The sequence below is a fragment of the Aspergillus pseudoviridinutans genome (genome assembly GCF_018340605.1).
Source record: "Aspergillus pseudoviridinutans IFM 55266 DNA, scaffold_4, whole genome shotgun sequence".
NCBI classification, from domain to species: domain Eukaryota; kingdom Fungi; phylum Ascomycota; class Eurotiomycetes; order Eurotiales; family Aspergillaceae; genus Aspergillus; species Aspergillus pseudoviridinutans.
In genome coordinates, this window is record NW_025091284.1 from 2,356,503 (window position 1) to 2,368,463 (window position 11,961).

General features: G+C 48.2%; 5 protein-coding genes across 5 annotated transcripts; 4 read left to right on the forward strand and 1 right to left on the reverse strand.

Annotated features, from left to right (window-relative positions):
• Positions 1–238: 238 nt before the first annotated feature.
• Positions 239–1,228, reverse strand: Asppvi_006239 (uncharacterized protein; the record flags this gene model as incomplete). Its single annotated transcript, XM_043302144.1, has 3 exons — positions 239–660; positions 716–935; positions 1,007–1,228. 3 exons carry the CDS (start codon positions 1,226–1,228, stop codon positions 239–241), a joined length of 864 nt encoding a protein of 287 aa, XP_043158079.1.
• A 452-nt stretch (positions 1,229–1,680) lies between these two features.
• Asppvi_006240 (uncharacterized protein) lies at positions 1,681–3,013 on the forward strand (the record flags this gene model as incomplete). Its single annotated transcript, XM_043302145.1, has 2 exons — positions 1,681–1,811; positions 1,876–3,013. The coding sequence occupies 2 exons, from the start codon at positions 1,681–1,683 to the stop codon at positions 3,011–3,013; spliced, it is 1,269 nt and encodes a 422-aa protein (XP_043158080.1).
• Positions 3,014–3,738: 725 nt separating this feature from the next.
• Asppvi_006241 (uncharacterized protein) lies at positions 3,739–4,529 on the forward strand (the record flags this gene model as incomplete). Its single annotated transcript, XM_043302146.1, has 4 exons — positions 3,739–3,809; positions 3,883–4,015; positions 4,076–4,133; positions 4,222–4,529. 4 exons carry the CDS (start codon positions 3,739–3,741, stop codon positions 4,527–4,529), a joined length of 570 nt encoding a protein of 189 aa, XP_043158081.1.
• An 844-nt stretch (positions 4,530–5,373) lies between these two features.
• On the forward strand, positions 5,374–6,627 carry Asppvi_006242 (uncharacterized protein; the record flags this gene model as incomplete). Its single annotated transcript, XM_043302147.1, has 5 exons — positions 5,374–5,494; positions 5,549–5,879; positions 5,934–5,990; positions 6,043–6,204; positions 6,378–6,627. The coding sequence occupies 5 exons, from the start codon at positions 5,374–5,376 to the stop codon at positions 6,625–6,627; spliced, it is 921 nt and encodes a 306-aa protein (XP_043158082.1).
• Positions 6,628–9,224: 2,597 nt separating this feature from the next.
• On the forward strand, positions 9,225–10,945 carry aspE (septin; the record flags this gene model as incomplete). The annotated part of the gene is made up of 2 exons (XM_043302148.1): positions 9,225–9,751; positions 9,811–10,945. The coding sequence occupies 2 exons, from the start codon at positions 9,225–9,227 to the stop codon at positions 10,943–10,945; spliced, it is 1,662 nt and encodes a 553-aa protein (XP_043158083.1).
• Positions 10,946–11,961: the final 1,016 nt, after the last annotated feature.

Consider the following 11,961-nt stretch of genomic DNA (forward strand, 5'->3'; position numbering starts at 1 on the left):
CTCGTTTTGGAAATCAAAATCATGAGGGGTTCCATGGTGTCTGCAGCATAGCGTATCATGTTGTATGATCATGCACGTCAATGAATTAGATAGCCTAACGGCTTCATTTCGAGACTCAAGTTGTATCATTGTGCTGTAAATTTAGAATCCCACGCCTTTCGCCTATATATACACCCGAATTATGAACCCGCGACGCTGCCATATACAAATCCAGTCACTAATCATCCGGCCTTTAGTCTCATCCCTCAACACCCACCAAACTGTTCAGTGTTTCCTCTGCGCTCCTGTACCACCTGCCCAACTCTTCGAGGCCGTCACTCTTGCCTTCCTGTTTCATTCTCTGTGCCTCCCGTGCTTGTGCGGTTGCTTCGCTCCTGCGTCTTTCTAGTACACTCAATTCTCTTTCCAATGCTTCGGCTTCTCTTGTCTTGCGTGGCAGAGCATTCTGTACTGCGGCAAGTTGCCGATTTAATGCTGCAAGTTCCGCCTCACGCTCGGCCAATAGAGACAGCGTCGCTGGCAGTGGAAGGTTCTGGGAAGATGACGCGCCCATCGTGGCGACCTGTTTCGCACGTAGTCCGGCAATCGTGGATTCAAGGTTCTCTATAGATTCGGGGAGTGTTGAAAGTTGTGTCATCTGTAGTTGCACTTTTTTGTATCCTGTCGAAATAATACTTAGCGCCGCTTTCGTGCCATATGGGCAAAAGCAACTCACGACTCGCCAGATCCCGACCCATCTTCTCCATATCTTCAATCATGATCCTGACTTCTTCCTTGCGCGACTTGAGCTCAGATTTCACCTCTGCCAACTGCGCTTCCAACTCCACGTTTTCATTGTGTCCGACGACCAAGGGAGGATCGCCCACGATTGCTCGTAGGAACTTTTCTTTTGTTACTTGCTCAACATAGGAAAAGCGCAATTTCGAAAAGAGTTCCTTTTCATACAAGTCAGAGAATATATAATAAGAATATAGCATATGCAGAGGTGAAGTCCACTTGTCCGTACCTTGTAGTGTGTCAAATCTGCTTCCAGGGAAGCAGGTGTGGGGTTATCGATGGCCGAAACGTCAGAGGTACGCTTGGACGGCGATGGATTGGATTTTTCAGCATCTGAAGAAGAGATAGGTTCGCTTATGCGAATGATGGCAAGACGAGTCTTCAGGTCGCCATTCTCTTCCTCCAATTGTCGGAGCTGTTCAAGGGTTCCAGCGGGGCTCTGATCGGTCATTCTTCAAGCGGTCTCTTCTCAATAAGGTACCTTTTGGCAGCAGTATGCGTGGATCCTTTGTTGAAGCCCTGAGTTGGATTATTAAAGTCTCCTTTTGCCTGAATACTAGGTATCTTCAGAACGGATACGCTTGACTGCGCGTTGGCAGGTAGATAACGGAAAAGTAAACAAAAGCTTATCGGGCAATCCTGAGGGACACCGCTTTTGATTGCCATCTAGCGCGGCTTCCCCAGCCAGTAGTGAAGTCACTGACTGCCCTTACTTTATTTGACACTGGCCATGAGCGGATTAGACAATCCATTTATATTTCCTCAATTTAATTGGTTTCTGTGTCTTTTCTCGTATGAATGATGTCGCGAAGACTGTCTGCTAGTTAAAACCTTGAATTCTGAAGGAGCACCTCCATTGCCCACTTGGGCGCGATCGCCGCTTTCCTTCCTTCGCCCGCAATCATGCCTTCAAACACTGGAGAAACGAACGACGAACTGAGCAACGACTATGTTGCACAAGTATTAGCCAAGGAGGCCCGTGACAGCTCGATGAAATATTCGGCTCAAGGATTGGGTGCTTATTTGCCTAGAAGGTACGATCTTCTGATGTGGAGTTCCACTATAATCGGCGTGGTGTTGATGTATATCGCCTCGCAGACCTACAGGTGCAGCTCCTAAACCGAATACGAGATTTCTACGCAATATCATAAAGGAAACCGACAGTCATAACGCTGCATTGAAGCGAAAGGAAGAAAAGGAAGCCAGGGAACGAATGCGACAACTACGTTCGTCTTCCTCTGCGAATGATACCAAAGAACGCGACCGTCATCGATACCGTCGCCCGTCAGACAACTTGGAGTCGCGGCGGGACACAAGAGAAAGTCGGGAATCAAGGTATCGCCCTCATAGAAGAAGCCACAGGAGTCGTTCGGCGTCCTCGGAGAGAGATCGGTCCCGCAGACACCGACGAACCCACCGATCTGATGACACTGGTGGAAAGCGTCATCGATCTTCAAGGAAAGAACATCGTCGCCGCTCGTACTCACGTAGCCGCTCTCCACGAGATGATAATGCCTCGAATGCTCGCGATCGCTACAGACGACGTCGTCGACGCACAGTCTCATTGTCCCCCTCTCGCAGCCCATCACCAGACAGACACAGGAATCGGAAAGGTAGAGACGATACAAGATACGACACTCGCCGCAGTTCACTCGATGATCGCGCGACACATGAACACACCACGGCACACGAGAGAGAAAGAACACCGCCTCCTCCGAGAAGAGAGTCTGGGTTTGAGTCTGATCCGCTCGAGGATTTGGTGGGACCACTACCCCCTAAGCATGGCGTCGACAGCGATTCGGGGCCAATTCGCTCTCGCGGCCGGGGCGCTTATAAAGCCAACATGAGCAATATCGATGCTCACTTTGCTCCCGACTACGATCCATCACTGGATATCCACATGGAAGATGACGATCAAGATCAGCGCAAAGGACCCTCCCGACGTCCTGTTGCAGGTCTTACAACAGAGGAAGATGACTGGGAGCTCGCCCTCGAAGCGCTCCGCGACCGTGCTCGTTGGAAGCAAAAGGGAGCGGACCGACTACGAGAAGCGGGCTTCAACGATGCCGTCGTTGATCGATGGAAGAGCACTTCTAGTAAAACAGCCACAGGCACTGGTGATGACGAAGGCAGACTTGAAGACGTGAAGTGGTCAAAGAAAGGCGAGGATCGTGAATGGGACCGGGGAAAGTTTGTTAATGATGAGGGGCATATCGATGTCAAGGCTTTGTGGTAGCATTGGTTACAGGGAAAGGGTTCTATTCAGCAACCGGAGTATGGGGGTTCGAATATTTCTGTATGGGTATGGCTTGGGGGGAATAGCATACATGCAAGCTGGGCGTTATGAACAAGTTAGCTTCTTGTGTATGATTATGAACATGAATTTAAGCAGTGACTGGTTCGTCTCCTTTACTTGGGACTGTAGTTGTGATAGTGACCTGTTGGAATATAACACTATTACAATCAGCAAGTTGAGGGTATACGAGCTCATAATGACAAACCTAATACCATATTATGAGCCTGACCATATCTGAGCCGCAGATATTTAGTCTATTAAAATGTAAAAGAAAATCAGTGTAAGATCTAAAATTATTTTGTCCAGCTGAGTGGTAAGATAAGTGTTCATTCCGCGGATTTGTCAGGGTGCGGAATTACAGACAAACAGAGGGACTGCTTTCTGCTTACCAGGGATATTGCACCATATTTCTCAATCATGGCATTTTGAATTTCTAAGAATTAGTCAATCAGAATTGTCAATCATCACATGCCTGTCATATTCCTGGTATTTGCATGGTCAAGTGTGGAACCTTCACCTCTATGAGATATATAACCACCTCTGACCTGTCTTTTTTTGTTTCGACACCAGATCTTGGCCAAACTCGCGCAAACTCTTGAACAAATAAGACATAGACTATTCACACATATTTACTCATTTCAATATCTTTATCATCTTGACAAGAAATGACGGACCAATTTGCTTTCTCATACCCGTCTCCACTTGAGGGCTACGAGAACCTCGAACCACTGACAGAGTGAGTCTTTGGTCAAGTCCAAGTCAAATATCGCATAAGGCAAGAGGCCGAGAAACTAACGAGACTCTGATAGTGAAAAGACAGAGGATGGAAAGTCCCTCAAGAATCCCCAGCATGGAGTCTTAAGTAAAGCATACGAAGAATTCCCCGACCCTCTCGCTAAAGATCCCCGTGGGGGTTTTGATATCCATATCTATCACTTCCAAGTTAGAAATCCTTCAAAATATTGGTGAATTCTTCAGCCATAACTGATCTTCCCCAATTAGAATAACCCTGATCAAGTCGCATACGCTAGAGCTCTACATGAAAGGGTCAGACGCGAATGTAAGGGCGCTTTTCCCCTGGTGTCGAGCTTTTTGCGAAAATCTGGTTATCTTCAAGTCAAAGTACGGAAATAACTGACAGTATGCAGTCCCCGAGCTTCGCATTTATTCCTTCTTCGACAGGCCAATTGGGCCTCATCCGGTCGCCATGTTCGAAGTCAATGTCTTCACGCCTGCCCAGTTCGGTGCGTTTGTACCTTGGCTAGTTATCAATAGGGGTCCGTTGAGTGCCTTGATACACCCAAACACGATCGATTCAGAGGAAGAACGGAATCATACGCAACGTGCTACATGGCTTGGAGAGAGGATTCCGTTAGATTTGAGAGTATTCAAGCTGATGAGAAGGGCGGAGAAGAAGAAAGAGCTGGAAGCTGCGCAGGACGCTCAAAAGCTATAAATCAATACCCTCATGCTGATCTGTGAATATGGGATCAATTTAGTGAACTGGTGACTCAGAAGGCTGATTTCACGGACAGGACACCATAATTCTGTGAACCTGTCGTAAAACTGTCTGCAGGACTATTTACTTATGTTAATACCGTAAAGCAAAGTCTCTATAGTCAACCACCGTTAAATATCTCCTGGGTTGAATCGAAGAGCAACCCGAATTAGAAGGCGCCGAAATGATGGAGTGAAACCCTGTAATACGACCCTTACCTTTTTAAGCACAGATGGTCATCTGGTTAGTTTATCTGATGACTTGAGTGGCGACGACGGTAACGACTGAGTCAAGTATCTCAATCAATCAGATGTCATTGACCAACAATATCACAGGATCCTTCACAATGTAACCCGACGTCAACGTGACTGGACGATCACGATCAACCCGATATTGATTGGAATTCTTGACTGCATCATCCGCACCATGCTTATTGTTCGCCGTGGAATGACCCCTCAGAACCACCTTGATCTAAGCCATGTACGGACGAACTGTAGCTGCAGCTCAGATCGTCTGGCCTTCACACGAGGCTGATTGGATGGTTCCTGGTTGCTCTTATGGCCTGTCAGCTGCTGCAGAATTTGACTGTAGCTTCAACTGCAGTGTGAAATAGTATGTGCTGTAAATTCGAGAGGTGGCCAGGACGGCGAATTCCTGGGGACTGATGATCATTCAGCCCTGACTTCTTCGGCACCCATTTTAACTTATAAATTGCCTGCCGTCTCTAAAAGGATTTTGAACCGATAACTGAGTATTACGCACAACGTAGACTTAGATCGTCGATTGCTTCTGTCTTACCAATATGCGGGCTCCATGGACGTTTGTTTTTGCGTGGAATATGCTACAGCCAGCCGTCGCGACCGCAGATACTTTTACGAAAGATATCGCGGCAACAAACATACCGAGCTTCGTGTTGGAATATGGTGCGTGTGTCTGCAGCAATCGAACATGATTTTCGGCCTCTGACAATGGCGTAGCGCCTCTTGTATGGCTGTATAGCCAAGAAGCGTACATGCCATTCGACATGGGACAGCAACTTGTACATACTACGCCAATGGTTGACCATAAACCAATCCAAGGGGTCCAGTCACCCTTGACTCTTGATAACCTCGACAGTTTGAACAGTCTGGGCAACACAAGCGTTTACTTGACATCCAAGGAAGGTATCAACGCTTCTCCGCAGCCAGCGTGGTTCAATGGCATCGCTCCAGATCAACAGGGTAAGACGAACGGTGCAGTCTCCTCAACGATTATTATTCGTGATCACAACAATGGGACGGTGGATGCCTTTTATTTTTACTTCTATGCGTAAGTCACGCCGATATGTTCGGTGAGGATCGTGGCAGACTCATGAATCGAAAGGTATAACCAAGGAAACACTGTCCTCGGTATGGAATTCGGTGATCACGTCGGGGACTGGTATGTMGAGTCAAAAGATCGTCAGCATTTGCGCACAAACTCATGCATCTAGGGAGCACAATATGATCCGATTTTCGAATGGGAGCCCCCAAGCGATTTGGTATAGTCAGCATGCTGGAGGACAAGCCTTCACGTACGACGCGACTGAGAAACAAGGCAAGCGGCCATATGCATACTCGGCAAAAGGCACGCACGCTGTTTACGTTATGGCGGGGTGAGTAGACCGACGCATAACCTTGATGATGACGGCGCGAGCTAAGGAGTGTGAACCCTGCGTAGCGATCACGACCATAMAATTCCTCATCTCAATCTCCCCGCCGGATTTGTTGTTGACCATACTGACCGCGGGTTGTTGTGGGATCCCATACTGAGCGCCTATGCGTATAGCTATGATGCCGACAGCGGAACCTTTCGGCCTTATGACCCCAGCTACCCTGTTAACTGGTTGAACTTCAACGGCCAGTGGGGAGATGATGCATTGCCGGGTGGGCCTGAGCTATTTGGTCAGAAGAAGTACAGCGAGGGACCAAATGGACCGAAATTCAAGAAGCTTGTTCGTGACCAAGTGTGTCCGGACAACCCATGCATAGTTCTCCCATTTCGAGTGTGGAGAACAGCATCTGCAGAGCAAGAGTGATCGGTAATGGAAGGGAAAGCGGGATCTAAGGCTTGATAACTGTGGAGACAAAGAGTTGAAGCTTTCACGGCCCATTATTAGGGCGCGGTGGAGGCTGTCGATGGCCAAGATCGTGATTGCATAAGCCTTAAGACATTCACCTCACTTACGTCCTAGACTACACACTAGAATGGGGCACTATGTAGACAAAACATGTGGAATCAGGAAGGGTGCGCATGCTTTGCTTACAAGGATTATGACTGAATCATTTCCGGAGCAGGTAGCTTGCGCTTGAATATTTGATTGCTAGGTACGATCGCTTGACACCAGGGACACTCAGGGAATCTGGAACTCAATGCGGCTGAAGTGGAATTGCGCCAATCCTGGGAATGTGTGACTTTCACAGTCCAATGGACGTGGTACTTTGAGTATTCCTCATCGCTTTGGAAGAGATCTAGATCTCAGTTGCTTCGTGGTTTTTGTGGTCAATGGTAATATTAGCATGATTAGGGTATGATCCGAAGGGCGTCAGGAATAGTGAGCATCATTGTCCATGCTCGTAAATGAATTGCCATCACCGCTTGGTCATACACGAGGCCTTAAGGCCTAAGGCCGTACGAAGAAACTTTCGCTGTTCCAGCCGGATGTCGGTCAGAATCAAACACTCGAGCAGAGTGGGGGTTTGGGGTTCCAGGACAGATCATGATAATCTTCCTCTCAGAGACTAGAGAGGTAGAGATGCCAGCACCACGTGATCTCATATCTCCCAATTGTTCTGTTCTGGATTGCGTGGTTTCTTGGGCGAGCTAAACCTGAAAAGGCAATGACCCCTGACTAGTAGGGACGGAGTAATAAAGCACGTAAAAATCAGAGCCATAGTCTAGATAATCAACAATGTTCCCCATCTGATGGATCAAACTGCATGAACGTTGGTGATGTGGGTGCACCAAGGAGGGATTAAGTATATACTCACTTCTGCATACTTCTGATCCATGGAGCCTTTAAGAGAACAACCTGAAAACAATAATCGTCTTCAGGTGTCATTTCATGCTAGACTGCTGTGGCCCCTGAATGTTCTCAGATGCCTTTGTGCTGGTGAATGCTGAGTATTTAGCTAGCCGCGAATGAAATTGCTCAGTCAATGTGCCCCTCAGTAGCACCTAGGCTAAAGCTCCAGCAGTTCAGCCACTAAGACCGAAGACGGGGCAACCACGAGTCCACGACCAGTAACGGAACCTAATTCTTAGCCAGTAGGTTCGTCTGAGTGGGGAGCGCTCGAAAGTCGAGCCCCTGGCGAGATTAATATTTGCTACCTAGGTATCTGCTGCCCCTGAATCTGGTCGAGCTCCAAAGTTCCTCAATGACATTAGCTGCTTGGAAAAGGGAGAAAAGTGAAGAAGAACAGTAAGACGCGCCTGGACAACCTAGGAGCCAGATTAGAGGAAGATTAAAGACTTAGATGTAGTAAGGTAACGTTGGCAAGCTTTGTAATGCCTGTAAAGCAAAACCCGGAGCTCTGAACTGGACAAAAAAGAACGGATAAGTAACTGCCTAGGCGCCTTTTTGGGAGAAGAGACTGTTATCGCGGTCTGTTCGTTTGGGCTGATCATCGTAAGTCTGGGGCGCCGTCGACCTGGTCCATCTCAATTCATTCTTGTCCTGTAAACCTCCTTTCTCTTTTCTATCCTTCCAACTCTCCTTCTTTCTCTTGGATCTTTTCTTTACTATCCAAGCGCCGCATCAGTCGGACGCGTGAGCAGGCATCATCCGCTTCGTTTTGACCTCTAGGAAGGTACACAAAAAGGAAGAAAAATTTTTTTAAAAAAAAAGAAAATCAAATCAAAGGAGGAAGCTTCATCAACAGAATTCGAAGTCTCTTGTCAAAACTTACAATCGCTCTTTTCTCCATATTTTCCCTCCTCCAGCAGAGACTTGGAGCTGGTTCCGACAAAACACTTGCTGGGCTGGTGAACGTTATTTAAAATCGGACCCTCCTGATCCCTACTCAGTTGGGTTTCTTATCATCATACATTCGTTTCTCGAAGTCGTGTATCCTGGCATTCAGAAAAGTCCGACCAGCGCATCCTGTCTCTGATCTGCTACAGCTTTCAGAGACGTCATTCCACCCGCGTGTATTCCGTATTGTTTGCGACAACTTTGCTGCACCCGCAAGAGACGTCGACGGGAACGTGCCCATATCAATTTCCCACGTGGAGGAATACGCACTGGTACGCTAATTACCGAGTTAATTGGCATCAAATTGATACAAGGTCAGTGACGTCGGTCTGAAATAGGAGTAAAAATGTTCGATAATTCAAAGGATGAACCAACAACTTCCTATCGTGTAATAAAGCGCAATTCGGATGATTGCTCTGGCTGACTTGCATACAGCATCTACTCTGCAGGCGCCTCCGCAGTTTTAACAATTTCAAAATTACATCAGGGACAAACCGCTGTCATTCTGAAGTAACATAAAGAAGGTTGGTGAAACGTCCCACTATTGGTGAGAAGTTCTATATCTGAGACACTCCTCATTCACAGTTTCCCCACTTTTCAACTGAACCATAGCCTGTCAGTGATCATTAGGAAGAGGGCCTGTCGGATTAACACCAATAATAATGGCAGCCGCGTCGAGACCCCGGACTCCTGGGCAGACTCAGCCTTCCTCAGAAACACTTCCTCCCATCACAGAGAACGGCAACGGTCATCTCAAGGATCAACGTCGTGCATCATCTCTAGGGTTTCTTCGTCGCGCAAAGTCAACTGAACCGCTGAGTGAAAGAAAAACGTCCGGAAGCAGAAGCAAAAAAAGAACGCAGGCGCAGGAGGAGGAGCTTCGCCGTCAGCGCGAGTCTATGCCGCAAGTCCCTCCTCGTCTGCCCGACCTTGCACCGACGCCAGTCATCGAGACTTTCGGGGGCGACGGACAGCACGACAGTGTTCCCATTCCGTCAAAAGAAACAATTGCTTCTCATCACAACCTTGCCATTCGCAGCAATATGAGTACCTCTGCAGAGGCAGCTGATCCTTACGCGCGTACGGAGAGTATGACCCATCGTGGACGTTACAGCTATGCGAGCAGTCTTGTCAGTACGGTCAACAACCCGCGCAGGATGCGGAGGCGCAAGGATCCGACACCCTACAAGTGAGTAGCAACATCGCGTGGAAAGTGGATGCGGAAATATGTGCTCACATTTTCACTAGTGTCCTTGTTATCGGTGCTCGCAACTCGGGCAAGACCTCATTCTTGAATTTTCTCAGGAAATCTTTAACTATGCCGCCACACAAGCATCCCATTCGATCTCAAGAAGAAGTCGAAGCATATGAGCGCCACTCACCTGCAAACGAAGGCTTCACCTCTCACTACCTTGAAACCGAGATCGACGGCGAGCGTGTGGGTCTGACCCTGTGGGACTCCCAGGGACTTGAAAAGAATATCGTGGACATTCAGCTGCGCGGTGTTACCGGATTCCTGGAGAGCAAATTCGAAGAGACCTTGCGCGAGGAAACGAAAGTGATTCGGTCCCCCGGCTTCCGGGATACACATATTCATTGCACTTTCTTGCTTCTCGACCCTGTGCGTCTGGATGAGAACATCGCTGCCGCTGAACGCGCTTCCCAGGGAACTTCCAAAGCCACCGATACGCCCGTGATTGGAGTTTTGGATGAATTCCTCGATATTCAAGTTCTACGAACTGTCTTGGGGAAGACCACTGTTGTTCCTGTCATCAGCAAGGCCGATACAATCACTACAGCGCACATGAGCTATCTGAAGAAGGCTGTTTGGCAGAGCTTAAAGAAGGCGAACATTGACCCTCTCGAAATTCTGACTCTGGAGGACCAGGACGAATATACGTCTTCAGAAAGCGCCGACGAGGATGAAGCGGGAACTGACGCGGACAGCAACGCGGATGAGGAGCACAAGGCGGAATCGGACCCTGTCGATAACGGCAACGCCGAGGTCTCAACTCCAAGCTCACCGTCCCAGCGAAGCGAAGGGACAGCTCAGTCTTCAGGATCTCAAGCCGCGTCTCAACATCTTCCGTTATCAATTCTATCCCCAGACCCTCACTCACTCGAAGCTGGGGACGAGCCAGTTGGTCGCAAATTTCCCTGGGGTTTCGCTAACCCGTACGATCCCACACACTGCGATTTTGTGAAGCTCAAGGACTCTGTTTTCAGCGATTGGCGCTCTGAACTCCGCGAAGCCAGCCGTGTTGTTTGGTATGAGCGATGGAGGACCAGCCGTCTGAACCGCAACGGTATCTCCGCCTCGCCGATGCAAAAGACGTACAGTGGGCGAATGGGTCCTCCCAGTGAGGGCCGCCGAACACGGTAGGAAATTGGAGTTTGCAGTTCTGCTTCGTGCCTTTGAATAGTCATTCAATTCCTCGCCTCGTTGGGAAACAACCTGAGGTTTCGGCACACACATCGAACCGCTTACTTGCATCCTTTGGTGGTTTGAAGTGTGATAAGCTATCCAGAGTTCATTCGACTTGCAATTTTCTTTCTTGGCAATTGTATTCCTTTGTTTCTCTTTCTGTTCTTTACAGGTTTTCGACAATTGCCAATGGTCGGGACACCCTTGTGTGATGTCTCCCTCGCACACTGAACTGGTTGAGCCTGGCAGATGGAGCGATTTATTCGTCTCCGTCTCAGAATCACTCGTTCAGAGACCCAAAATCGGGATGAGCAGCTTTGCAGTAGCTCATCTCGATACAAAACAACACTGCCGATTACTTTCTCCTGCTCTACCATTTGCGGCCAATTTCTACCTCCTTTATACCACTTGCGTGTTTTCTGTGATATCACTTTTGATGACCTGGTACCTTGTGATTCCGAATACGAGCGGTGTACCGAATACCACGAGCATATGGCGCCATCATGCTTGTTTCTTTTCTTTCCAGATCTGGTTGTTAATCCTCCCAGACGGTGTATTTCCGATTCCCCTTTGAATCAGAACTAGTTTCTCTTCTCCACACCATTTTTCTTTTCTGAAAAATGACATTCATAACGTTTGGCTAGCTGATCTGTTATTCTTTGTCTCCCTTCTATAGACTCACGCTGCTTGCCCATTCTCAGTAGGGGGCCTTCTTGGCTCCGTCTTCGGATGAAGTGTGATATTCATCAACTTGGTATTCTCCGGATTCAGGATGAGATATTAGTACTAATACGGAGTACTTCACACTACCGACGGTTCTGTGTGGACGGCAAGGCTGGGAAAAAGCTCAATACAGCCAACCTGCCCAGAACTCCATCGCCTGTCGTAGACCAATCAGCCTTCCTTGAGCAGGTAAGATCGGTACACTAGGTAGATACGAATCATACGAGGCACTAGACTGTAAGAGGGGTCGT